General features: G+C 37.7%; 1 protein-coding gene across 1 annotated transcript in view; it reads right to left on the bottom strand.

The window, feature by feature from the left end:
- Positions 1–14,260, bottom strand: part of OLA1 (Obg like ATPase 1) — a 163,720-nt gene that overhangs the window by 127,131 nt on the left and 22,329 nt on the right. Inside the window, exon 4 of the mRNA XM_052661184.1 lies at positions 10,313–10,440. Within this exon, the coding sequence (XP_052517144.1) occupies positions 10,313–10,440 (128 nt within the window). The remainder of the gene's footprint in view (positions 1–10,312; positions 10,441–14,260) is intronic.

The raw sequence follows: 14,260 nt of genomic DNA, 5'->3' as shown, positions 1-14,260 counted from the left end.
TCTGGTACCAGTATCTGTCATTCTTCATGTCATGTAAAGGAAAAGAAAGGAGACGATGAGAAATGTTGGGAAGAACAGTTTTTTTCAACAACTATCAAGAGATATCATTATCAGTCCAGTAAAGACTAGCTACCACTCTGCCTTAGCTGGTATGGGGCAGTTAACAAAAATGAAAGGAAAATACAATATATAAACATCAGGGTTAAGTATACCACGTAAAATAATATTAACTTTCCTTTATTAGATTTCCTAACACAGTATTACCTAATAAGTCATTTAGTGAAAAAACAGAGATGTTTATAACATAATCCTTATATGCAAATACTCAGTATAAATCTTCTATTTGCAAGTAAAGTAATTAAGTTTCCTAATGCCTCTCAAATGAAATGAAGCAAAGTTTAGAATTCTCATCCAAGAATTACAATGTCAGCAAAGAAAGGCTGACAACAAGAACTGAAAGAGGTTATTACAAAGAAGGATTAAAATTCAAATTCAAATTATAGTCTGGTCTTAATTTACATCAAATTTAACTCAGAGATTAACCACAAAGCCCTGCCAAGAACAGCAAACCAGGTAAACACCATCCCCCTAGTAAATTCCAGTGCATTCAGACCCCTCCATTCTCTCTCTTCTAACAACTGCTCTTCAGGAACAGTTCCACTCTTGGGGCTCTGCCAGCTGTTTCCTTATCAAAGTCACTTAGCTTTTCCCCTTTACTCTCAATAGGGTAAATAGTTAACATGTAACCTTATTTCCCTGATTTATTTATTCTTTAACTTGTTCCCAATATACACTGTACAAGTGGTATTTACAGCTGGTTAAATGCAGTATGATAATTCTACAAAAAAGCAAATTCAAGAAACCCTATTGAAAATCAACATGGCAATGGGTAGCAAGTAATGAAATGTAAAAGAATGTACCCTTTGATTCGTTAATTGCTCTCCAATAAATATTTCTTAAGCAAATAATGGCTTCCCTAGTGGCTTAGTGGTAAAGAATTCACTTGCAATGCAGGAGATGCAGGCTTGATCCCTGGATCAAGAAAATCCCCTGGAGAAAATGACAACCTATTCCAGTATTCTTGTCTGGGAAATCCCATGGATCCTGGAGGGCTACAGCCCATTGGGTCCATAAAAGGGTCAGACACGACTGGGCAACTAAACAACAAAGAGAGCAAACAATACAATAAAGGCAAAAAGATAGGTGAATAAAGTCACTCACAAAAGAGTCATCTATCACAGCAGAATAACTAAAAACATACTCTAGTATCTAGGAAATGATAAATTGTAGATCACTGGCAATGAAATATTATCCTCTCATTAAAAATTACTATTAAAGCTACCCTAAAATAAGAAAAATATTTTACAATTTTAAGCAATAAAATAGCTTCAAGAAGTAAACACAGTAAACACAGGGTAGCAATTAAAGGATGAGTTTTGCTAAAAAATCTTTGACTCTGCCAACTCAGTAGCTGTGTGGTTTTTGGAAGTTATTTAAACTCCCTGAGATCCAGTTTCCTCATTTCTAAAATGGGCTAATAAGATCTCATTCACAGGAATATCATATGAGAGCACCGAAAGTGCCTGCTCCTAACTCAGTAAATTCCTTTCCCTATTACTCATTCATCTGATTCCTTCCTATTACTACAACCATGAGTTTATAAATAGCAGATCATATTTAAAATGGTGATATATAATAAGACTGTGATTCTGTATTTAAAATCATAACCTACAGTAAATTTCCTTTATGGGACTTTATTTTCCTCAGTTCTTTAAAGTAAAATATCAATCCTTGATCTGACTAAAACCCCAAATATAACACTTTCAATTGGTTTTAAAAATCATATTCAAAATAATTTTAATTAGAGTTCTTTCTCAACCTTTTTATACACAATACACAAATCAGAATTCAGCCTGAATATACAAAGATGGAAAAAAATAAGTTAGGAAATGAGTGGGGTACATGTAATCCCCTGCATTTTCATTTTCACTCTAAGGATTTAACAAAATTTGAATAAATTTAACTGGGGAATGAGGGAGAACACTATTCCCAGAAAGCTATAAATTAATGTATAAATAAACACCATTTCAGTTCTACCAACCTGACAATTGGCATACAAGAGAAGATCTTCACAACTGACTTATGGAGAAGGTGGATACAGTCGTCCCTTTCAACTCAGGGAAGAGCAAAGAGGAACAAAACCACCTTCGCCTTCTTCCCCTGACCCAACTCTTTTACCTATATGACGGGTAAAGTATCTAGAGGTCTGGTGAAACAGTGGGGTCTTCTTTAGTTCCCAACAGGAAGAACTCAGTCAGTCAAATCCAAGCCAGCCAGGCAACGTGCCTTCCTCCCTCCTACACTGGGAGCAAGGACAGCAAGACAAAGGGGAAGATGGAGCAGAAGCAGACAGCACAGACCTGGATGACATCATCCCAGGCTCTTGAGCAGTCTGGGGGTTCCGGAGGGACACCCTGACCTCACCAGTGGAGAGGAGAGGAATCTTTCGGTTCTAAAGGACTAGTGCTGCTACACAGCCGGCAGCCCTTAAAGGAAGCCCCGTCTTTCCCTCAACTGCCTAGGCTGGCAACCCACAAGCTCAATATTTTGAGTCATTGATGCAGGAAAATGATACTGGGCCTACAATGGGTGGTTTACAGGTGTCAATGTAAAATTTGCAAAGGGACAAGTTATAGTAAAACTGAAGACTTACATTGTAGTAAAACACAAGTGTTACGATTTCATTCATGTAAGTGAAGTATAACAATGAACACACTGGTTTACAAAGCCAAATCAGTCCCAAACTTACATTTTTAACTTAACATAATGACAGTGTTCTGACATCTAAGAAAAATGTAGTTCAAACATTAATGTTTAAAAGATCAAGAGACTCTCTAGGACCTTAGAAGTTGCCCTTCCATCCCTGAGTAATTTCAACGCTTAGTGAGAGAAGAGCTTTTTAAAGAATCCATATAGTTGCTATTTTGAGCAGAGAGGACAGGAAAGGAGATTTCTAAAATGAGATCTCTAAAATGTGTCAGAAAAGACAATCAAGAAAAAAAATGAGAATGGCTCAAGCACTTAAGTAGATATAAGACCACCAAGAATATGAGGATACGTTTAAGCAATTAAACTGGAAACAGCTAGTAGATTAAATAACTTCATACAATATTACAGTGTAAACGAGAAGGAACTGTTTCCTACTGCTGCAATATTTTCCACAGTAAACAGAAGTTCATTATTAGAACGCATTGTGTATGTGGATGAGAACCACTGTATGATTACTTAACCCATTGAATCTGTACCAAGGAAACAAAGAAAACATATGTTTTTTAGTCAGATTGTTTACTGCAATCCAATACTAGATTAATTTAATAAATACTGCTGAAAAAGAAAATTACAGGACCCAAAGGAAAAAAAAACTCCATTATTTTAGGATACAATCAAAGACCACTTTATATTGGCAATTTGTGTCTAGGCAAAAATGTGTGACTCATTTTAAACTCTTACATGACGTGCTTATGAGGAAGGGGGGAGGTGGTCTCTTGAAAAACAGCAATTTATGTTCGTGGTAATTAAAGGTGATTTACAAAACATATAAACACCTAACTTAACCTAAAGGGGGGGTGGCAATTAAACGAAAGCATTTTTACCTTCTCATTTAGCAGTTCAATAAAGTTGTAATGCCTTGAGGGCTAACATTCTATATAAACTAGAAAGGCAACTTAAAACCTTTTCTTCTATCAATGCTACTTTTTTAGCAAACACAGGCAACAAAACTAAAGGAACTCTGGAATCTTACTGTTAAAACCCTAACTGAGCAATTTAGACATATGAAATTCAAACAAGACACAGAGGAATAGTAATACAAAACAGAATGAAGACGCATCTGTCATTAATAACAAAAGAGAAAGGATCGGGGCTTTTATTTTTCCTGGCCAAAAATTCTAACCATCTGCACAGAAATCATCTACATAGATTAATCTTAATTCTATTTCATATGAACTTGTCTGCCCAGTTTAAGAGAGGTAAGCCCAAAAGAGAAGTAAAATCAGTCAAGGGCTTAAAATCATATTGGGGAATGGGAGCAAGGGGGCAAGAGACATTTTTTAAAGAACTATAAAACTTCATAGATCTTTCAAAATAAAAAGAAATGACATCAAAATCAAGCTAAAATTAACAGCTATTAAGAAAATTGAAATGCTCTACTTATTAGATTTTTTTTAAGGAAAATAAACATTGGAAAATAAATTCAAAAAAAAAAAGAAAAGAAATTCAAATAGAAACTAAACTCCTCCATGTAATCAGGAGAGAAAAATAAGCACATATCCTTTCAGATTTTAAAGAAAAGGCAGTTACTTCTGAAGGCTGGAAACAAGGGACAAACATGAAATTTTATTGTGAACACCTTCATTATTTCCTATTTTGTTTATAATAACCATGTATCATTCAGAATTGTTAAACATTATGAATATTTTTTAAAGTATCAACATCTGTTTAGCCTTATAATGAAAAGGTAGAGTGAAATCTGATAAAACCAAAACTGCCCACTCATTAGATATGATAGGGAGGGGGGATAAACAAATAATCAACTTATAATTCTATGTGGACTACTGGATAACACTATCTAAATTATACATAATTCAACCTATTATAAGGGAATACTTTTTGATATCACACAGATGGCTAATCGGAGAAGGCAATGAATGGCACCCCACTCCAGTACTCTTGCCTGGAAAATCCCATGGATGGAGGAGCCTGGTAGGCTGCAGTCCATGGGGTCACTAGGAGTCTGACATGACTGAGCCACTTCACTTTCACTTTTCACTTTCATGCACTAGAGAAGGAAATAGCAACCCACTCCAGTGTTCTTACATGGAGAATCCCAGGGACGGGGGAGCCTGGTGGGCTGCCGTCCACAGAGTCGGACACAACTGAAGCGACAGCAGCAGCAGCAGATGGCTACTGATTATATCACAAAATAACAATGGGATGGCATGACAAGCAAGCCTTTCCCTTCACTTCGACAAATCAACAAAGGAATTTTCTTCAGATGACTCTGCACTGGGGATATTAAAACAACTGGTGTAAATACAATAAAAATGTTAAGAATCTATTTAGAAGACTATACTTCCTTTCCTATTATCATTCTTCCTCTTGGGGGGGGCGGGGGGCGGAAGCCAGATGAAATGAAATACTGAGTTCTTAATGATCTTAACTCAATCTTTTCATCTCTCAAAGCCCAGCTCAGGTTAGGTGGCCAGTTCTTGGCTGTGTCTGTAAGGGCACAGATAAGGTTCCCGTGGTGGAAGGAGGAAACTGGATAATATTCCCTTACCAAGAATACATAAAATGAGGAAGAGATAACTCTACAAAAAGGAATTAGTTATTAGAACAAGGAGGTATAAAGGCAATCTGCCTTACATACACACACACTCAACTACACACCACTAAGTTACCTTAGAAATTCAAGTATCATTTAATAGCAGAACAGAACATACAAACATAATGTTGTGAAGCGCTCAAGGAAGTAACTTCTTTAACAACAGAATCCACTAACTTCATTATCTGAGAATAAAATCCTTAACTAAATCATCCCGGCAGAACTATCCTTATTAGCCCAGTTTAAAAACCAAATATTTTTACAGAGATAGCAGATCACTGACAACTCTTGAATCACAACATTCTAAGCAAAGTCATCTTCTCACTGATTTAATACAGAATTCTTTAGAATTTTACTTGAATCATTTGTACATACCTTACATCGGACTTCCCTGGTGGCTCAGACAGTAAAGCGTCTGCCTACAATGGGGGAGACCCTGGTTCAATCCCTGGGTCAGGAAGATCTCCTGGAGAAGGAAATGGCAATCCACTCCAGTATTCTTGTCTGGAAAATCCCATGGATGGAGGAGCCTGGTAGGCTACAGTCCACGGGGTCACAAAGAGTCAAATACAACTGAGTGACTTCACTCACTCACTCACTCACTCACTACATTGGTATTTAAATAAGAAAATTTCTCATGTTTTAAAAATCAGAATAATACATGTTCACTTTCTAAAAAGCTAGCCAAGGGTCTAACGTAAGAAAGGAAAGTCACCCACCTCTCTCTCCATCCCAATTCTATTCTCCAAAGAATCTATTAACAATTTGATGTCTCTCTTCAAATTTCTTTCTATGAACATAAGCTAACTAATATTGTAGCCATTAGCCACATATGGCTATGCTGCTGCTGCTGCTGCGAAGTCGCGTCAGTTGTGTCCGACTCTGTGAGACCCCACAGATGGCAGCCCAACAGGCTCCTCTGTCCCTGGGATCCTCCAGGCAAGAATACTGGAGTGGGTTGTCATTTCCTTCTTCAGTGCATGAAAGTGAAAAGTGAAAGTGAAGTCGCTCAGTGGTGTCCGACTCTTAGCAACTCCATGGACTGTAGCCTTCCAGGCTCCTCCGTCCATGGGATTCTCCAGGCAAGAGTACTGGAGTATATTGCCATTGCCTTCTCCGACATATGGCTATAAAGTACTTGAAATGTGGCTAGTCCAAATGGAGGTGTGCTCTAAGTAAAAATTACACCCCAGATTTCAAAAACACGGCACCAAAACATATATCAATAAATTTTAATATTGACTAACTGAAATAATATTTTTGATAGATTAAATGTTATTAAAGTTAATTTCATCTGTTACTTTTTTAACATGACTATCAGAAAACTTTTAACTACACAGGTAGCTCACATTATATTTCTATTGGTCAGCACTGGTACAAAGGCTAACAGTGCAGGTTTTGGAGTCAGACTGGCCTTACTGAGTACTACTCCCAACTATACCACCTACCAGCTATTAACCTTGGACACAGGTTCTAACCTCTCTGTACATACATCTGACTTACTTTGGGAATTGAATGAAATTCCTCACATAAAGCACTTACCACATAGCCTGGCACATAGTAAGGACTTAATAAATATTTGATGGCAACAAAGAATAAAACTATAACCTAATTCTTTTAAAATCACTATACAGGATGGCGGCGGGTGATGGGGACATTAAAAAAATAAAATAAAATCAATATACAGCATCTGTCTCTTCAGAAAAGTCTCCAGATATGTCTACAGGTCACTACTGTGAAGAGCAGGAAGTCTCTGAAAAACAGTATACACCGGGCACTTAACTTCTCTTTTTCTTTCCCCACACCCACCACACACACAAATACATGGATCTTTAACATGGTTACTATATAGATCCTAAACATTCAGATCTAAAAATGAATAAAAGCAGTGTGGTATGGTGGAAAAAAAGAACCTGAAGAGAGATGGGGAAACTCCCTCACAGTCCAGTGGTTAGGACTCTGGCACATTCACTGCCTGGGGCCCAGGTTCGATCTCTGGTTGGAAAACTAAGATCCCACAAGCTGCATGGTGTGGCCAGAAAAAGAAAGAAGAAAGATGGGCTCGAGGACACATTTACATTTACTATGTACTTGAGCAAGACTACTTAACCTTTTTCTCTCAATACCCTCACCTATACAGCTGGGATAACACCAATCCTGCAGAATTGTTAAGATTAAATAGAATATGTTAGAAAAACATCTACCATAGTACCTAATAATTAGAGAAGGAAACGGCAACCCAATAGTACTCTTGCCTGGAAAATCCCATGGACAGAGGATCCTTGTAGGCTTCAGTCCATGGGGTCAGAAAGAGTCAGACACGACTGAGTGACTTCACTTTCACCTAATACTAGGTGCTTAGTAATCATTTCCCTTCTTTCGGAAATCAAAATAAAATGCCAACAATTCAGACACATGCTAATATTGTTAGTACTGAATTGCTTGCCAGGCCATAACTGCCAGAGTCTGTTCATACCCTAAAGAGGTATTTAAAAACATGCTAACTCTACGGTCACCCCAGGTTCCTACATTTTGTCCCTTTAACCAGCAACTGGGGAACAGAACTCTGGAAAGAACAGGGTACCATACATCCCATCTTCCCACCATTACCACCAACATACACATGCAAACACACAACAATTTAGGTGAAAATAATCAACTGTATTTGAAATTTTGTTTTCTATAAGTATAAATGAGTACATACTTCACAATTAACAGTTCTATGAATCTGAACCTCCTATGTTTCTAAATTGGGAACAAAACTGCCTCATACCTCAAAAAGCAGAACTCTTATTTCCAGGCTACAAGGGCATATCTCTAAGTGGCTGCTGAGAAACTAACAAGTTTCGACTATAAACAGCTTGACAGTAGGTGTAATGATACAGCCAAAGGTGTTGTCCTTCAGATAACACACAAGCACTTTAGCTTTCTGTTGAAAAATCACTTCAAAACTTCAAATGCCAGCTTTAAAAAGCTAAGGATTCCATGAAATCAATAGTCTTGTCATGTTCAAAGCTTTAAATATCTAACAATAGGAAGTTATATTGCTTTTTAAAATTGGTAAAAGCAAATTATATTGGCTTACTGAACTCTAGAGAAAAAAAATTATTTTTCTAAATAAAACACCTATGAGAAGTTACCACATATATAAATTTTAAAAGAATTTGCTTCCCATAATGTGGTTACTATTTCCCTATTCTGTATTGTATCACTTTTCTTTCTTAACAACATGATCAAGTAAGGAAAACTAAAAGCACACAAAAAAGGAAAACTATGAATTCATAAAGAAATTCTGTTCTATAGTTAATACATACAACTCATCATATAGTATACCCATAGCTCATCAGAGTTGTTCATTCAAAATTATAGATGCCATTTATGGCAAAAATAGGGAGAAATTCCCACTTTTTAAAAGTTTTTCAGTTTTTCACAATTTTATTTCTTTATTTATTTTTGGCTGCAATGCATCTTCGCTGCTGCACAGGGTTTCTCTAGTTGCAGCGAGCAGGGGCTACACTCGAGTCGCGGTACACAGGCTTCTCGTGGCAGTGGCTTCTCTTGTTGCAGAGTGCTGGCTCTAGGGTATGTGGGCTTCAGCAGTTGCGGCACCTGGGCAGTTCCCAGGCTCCAGAGCACAAGCTCAATAGCTGTGGCACAGGGCTTAGCTGCTTCGGGGCATGTGGGATCTTCCTGGATCAGAGATCGAATTCATTATCTCTTGCATTGGCAGGAGGATTCTTTACCACTTGAGCTGCCAGGGAAGCCCAGTTTTTCATTTTTTTTTTAACTCATGCAAACCATTGAAAAAAATGTTCATGGTTCAAAAATAATCTGTCTCTCTTCTCTGTATGCAATTACAGAATGACATCTGGCATTTACAAGACCATTTACTCAATGTCTGTTTCCTCCACTGGATTGTAAGCACCATGAGGGAGGGTCATTTCTGTTTCCACTCACCACTATATCCCTTAGCACAATAGACAGAGGTGCTCCACAAATAATGTGTCAAATAAGACAGAGTGGTCTAAAGAGTTAAAGCCCCTCCATACTCACAAACATACAGTCTTATTCTTTGCCTACATCACAATCTCGTATATCTTCATCCAAGTAAAGCTACCTAGAACAGTGCTTCTCAAACTATCTGTTATGAGCTTTTGTGAAATAAAATAAAAATGAATTACTAAGCAAAACTTCCTAAATGCTCATTCTCAGTTGCTTATAGTTACCTGTCTAGGACCAGTAACATAGAGAAGCACAGACCCCACCTCTCATTTATATTTCCTTCATTTGCATTAATTTGTTCATTACAATATTATTACTATAAAGTACAGTGGTTGACCTGGACCTTAACCTAAAACTTTCTATTTTTTCAGAGGATTACTATGTTCGTGGGTCACTTTTGTAGAACTCAAACCAACACATAATTCCACCTATTCTCTCTCTTTGCTTTATATCCCTCTCTTCATTAACAACTAGCTAATCTATAGTTTCTCCTTAATCTTTTCATCTCTAATATATAACCCAGATGCTTTTCTCTCCTCTGGAATAGTGGAATCCCCTTCTTTATCAATTCTGTCTTCTCAACACATGGAAAGCAAAAATGAAGGAAAATGCCACAAGTTAAGAAAATTTCAAAACGCCTTTTATAATCAACAAAATTACTTCTGCATAGAAACACTTCTCAATGGGTCTAATCCAAAATGGGATAAAATTCAATTAGAAACTGACAACAACACAGCATATACTGTAGAATAAGCCTTTTCATGTGGAGATGATACCTAATCACATTAAGTCATAAGTAACAGACAAACCACGATTCACCCTGTGAAACTAAGCAAATCTTATTATTTATTATTTTATTTGCACAATAATGGAAAGAAAATATGAATCATAATAGAATCAATCAACTAAATAAATAACTGTACTTACGTGTTAAATGAAAGATTCCATCACAGGCACTAATATGAGATAAAAAGGCATTCCCCAGGCCTTGCCCATTGTGAGCTCCTTTCACAAGGCCAGCAATATCCACCACATTTAGAAAAGCAGGAATTTTGCTGAAAAACAAAAGATGACTTTAGTATAAGATAGTACTAAGAACCTGTTTATTAGCCAAATGGCTTTTCCAAACACATTACATAAATTAATTTTTTCCTTTCTAGAACAATGGTTCGGAAAAGGCAATGGCACCCCACTCTAGTACTCTTGCCTGGAAAATCCCATGGACGGAGGAGCCTGGAAGGCTGCAGTCCATGAGGTCGCTGAGGGTCAGACATGACTGAGCGACTTCACTTTCACTTTTCACTTTCATGCAATGGAGAAGGAAATGGCAACCCACTCCAGTGTTCTTGCCTGGAGAATCCCAGGGACGGGGGAGCCTGGTGGGCTGCCGTCTATGGGGTCGCACAAAGTCGGAAACGACTGAAGTGACTTAGCAGCAGCAGAACAATGATTATTAGACTCTCGAATAAAAAAATGCAAGCAAGAAATAATCTTTTTAAAAAATAGGACTTTCTTAACTAGGAAAATTTTAAAACAGAAGGGAAAACATTTTAAAACAGAATAGATGTTTTTATTATGTCTCTAAAAACGAAAACTCACATCATTAATTTTATTATACTGCTCCACTGGCACAGGCACACATACACAAAAGCAGAGTGGGGGATGTTTAAGAGCACGCTGATACAAGGCCAGGAATGAGCTAACAGACAACTGACACCGTGTGCCAGGAACTGGACTCGGTGACGTGTACTATCATTTCAAAGTTCAAAACAACTCTATAAGGTGGATGTTATTTATTAAACCCACTTTACAGAGGAGGAAACTGAGCCTTTGAGAAGTTAAGAAATCTACTGCACACAGGATCATTCAGGTTAACAGGAGTGAAACTGGAATACAGGATATCTAGGTTTGCATTTTTTTAATTTAAATAAAAATGATTTTATTAATACCTCTTATTTTTATGCATTATTTTAATTGAAGGATAACTGCTTTACAGATTTTTGTTGTTTTCTGCCAAATATCAATGAATCAGCCGTAAGTATACAGATGTCCCCTCCCTCTTGCATTTAATCACCATGTGGGTTTTACAGCCCCAAAGTGCATGTAATGATGTGAACCAATTAACAGAATAGTAACAACCTAGTCGTTTACAACTGCAACAGAATAAGACAAGGTCAAGTATCAGTTAACACAAACTAGAAAACAAGTTAACAGAACCAGTCAGCCATGTAAAAAAGGAGATTAAAGCATGAGTAAATAAAGGTACTTTCAACATCATATGACAAAGGTGTATGGCATACATATGTATATCCTTTGTCAATTTTCAGAACATGCACTTCTCAGAATATCAATTTTACTACATGATAAAATAAAACATAAAGTTCCACTATTATCTACATGGAAAATGAGTATTTTAAAAATAACTGTTCCATAAAATTTTTTTATACAAATAGAAATAGTTGATAGCTCTTACCAGCAAATCCACAGAAAACATACATGAGATATGGTTCCGTTTTTGGTGGATACTGTGGTTGCCTCACCAGTGGTGTCCTCTGCCCTTCCCTTGGGGACTATACTGACTATCACTTGGCGGGCCATCCCTCCCCAGTGTAGCCCAGAGCTTTGGAGAAGCTGGCTCTATACCTAACTCTAGAAGGGGCATGTTCAGTTCAGTTCAGTCGTTCAATCCTGTCCGACTCTTTGCAACCCCATGAATTGCAGCACACCAGGCCTCCCTGTTCATCACCAACTCCCGGAGTTCACCCAGACTCACGTCCATCGAGTGAGTTAGGACATCCAGCCATCTCATCCTCTGTCGTCCCCTTCTCCTCCTGCCCCCAATCCCTCCCAGCATCAGAGTCTTTTCCAATGAGTCAACTCTGCGCATGAGGTGGCCAAAGTACTGGAGTTTCAGCTTTAGCAGCATTTTTTCCAAAGAAATCCCAGGGCTGATCTCTTTTAGGATGGACTGGTTGGATCTCCTTGCAGTCCAAGGGACTCTCAAGAGTCTTCTCCAACACCACAGTTCAAACGCATCAATTCTTTGGCGCTCGGTGTTCTTCACAGTCCAATTCTCACATCCATACATGACCACTGGAAAAACCACAGCCTTGACTAGACGGACCTTTGTTGGCAAAGTAATGTCTCTGCTTTTGAATATGCTGCCTAGGTTGGTCATAACTTTTCTTCCAAGGAGTAAGCGTCTTTTAATTTCATGGCTGCAGTCACCATCTGCAGTGATTTTGGAGCCCAAAAAAATAAAGTCTGACACTGTTTCCACTGTTTCCCCATCTATTTCCCATGAAGTCATGGGACCAGATGCCATGATCTTAGTTTTCGGAATGCTGAGCTTTAAGCCAACTTTTTCACTCTCCACTTTCACTTTCATCAAGTAGCTTTTCAGTTCCTCTTCACCTTCTGCCATAAGGGTGATGTCATCTGCATATCTGAGGTTACTGATATTTCTCCTGGCAATCTTGATTCCACCTTGTGCTTCTTCCAGCCCAGCGTTTCTTCACAGCCTTGTCTAACTCAATGAAACTATGCCATGCCCGTTGGGCCACCCAAGATGGACGGGTCATGGTGGAGAGATCTTACAGAATGTGGTCCACTGGAGAAGGGAATGGCAAGCCACTTCAGTATTCTTGCCTTGAGAACCCCATGAACAGTATGAAAAGGCAAAATGACAGGATACTGAAAGAAAAACTCCCCAGGTCAGTAGGTGCCCAATATGCTACTGGAGATCAGTGGAGAAATAACTCCAGAAAGAATGAAGGGATGGAGCCAAAGCAGAAACAATACCCAGTTGTGGATGTGACTGGTGTTAGAAGCAAGGTCCAATGCTGTAAAGAGCAATATTGCATAGGAACCTGGAATGTCAGGTCTATGAATCAAGGCAAATTGGAAGTGGTCAAACAGGAGATGTGCAAGAGTGAATGTCGACTTTCTAGGAATCAGCAAACTAAAATGGACTGGAATGGGTGAATTTAACTCAGATGACCATTATATCTACTACTGTGGGCAGGAATCCCTCAGAAGAAATGGAGTAGTCATCATGGTCAACAAAAGAGTCCGAAATGCAGTACTTGGATGCAATCTCAAAAACGACAGAATGATCTCTGTTCGTCTCCAAGGCAAACCATTCAATATCACAGTAATCCAAGTCTATGCCCTAACCAGTAATGCTGAAGAAGCTGAAGTTGAATGGTTCTATGAAGACCTACAAAACCTTTTAGAACTAACACCCAAAAAAGATGTCCTTTTCATTATTCACAAGGATTTTCCATACACGTACCAATGATTTTTAAGACTACACTATGTTTTTAGATCTTATGAAATTCAGATCATTGTCAATATCCTGATTATAATGGTTTACTCTGGCAATGCAGGAGAGTGTCTATATTTAGCAAATAAAAATTGAAGAATTAAAGTGCAGTGTGGCATCATGTCTGCAATTTATTTTGAAGAGTTCAGAGAAATTTGAGTGAAACCATACAAGCATTCTACATATAATTTTTTAGCTTATATATAAAATTGAAATCATTTAAAAATAAAATGTTTTTAAAAAGGATACAGAAGCCAGCTTGAGGAGTCAATGTGAGGGATATAATTTGAGCTATGTCCAATGATTATAATAGATTACAACAAAGTGAGTAACAGTGATAGGAATAAATACATGAATGAATAAATGAAAACAAGAAAGCTCTTCTTACAGCAGAATGCCAGGTAATAAATGAAAAAAAAATTGATGAAATTACAAAAGCATCATGTGACAATCATCACAGTAATAATTCGTCAAAAATGAACAGATGCTAAAACTGGAGGATGAAAGTAAGGGAAGGAAATGAGTTTGGTAGATATTTTACAGTTGGAACT

The sequence above is a fragment of the Budorcas taxicolor genome, chromosome 2, assembly GCF_023091745.1.
Source record: "Budorcas taxicolor isolate Tak-1 chromosome 2, Takin1.1, whole genome shotgun sequence".
Classification (NCBI taxonomy): Eukaryota; Metazoa; Chordata; class Mammalia; order Artiodactyla; family Bovidae; genus Budorcas; species Budorcas taxicolor.
This window is presented reverse-complemented; position numbering and strand designations above follow the sequence as displayed.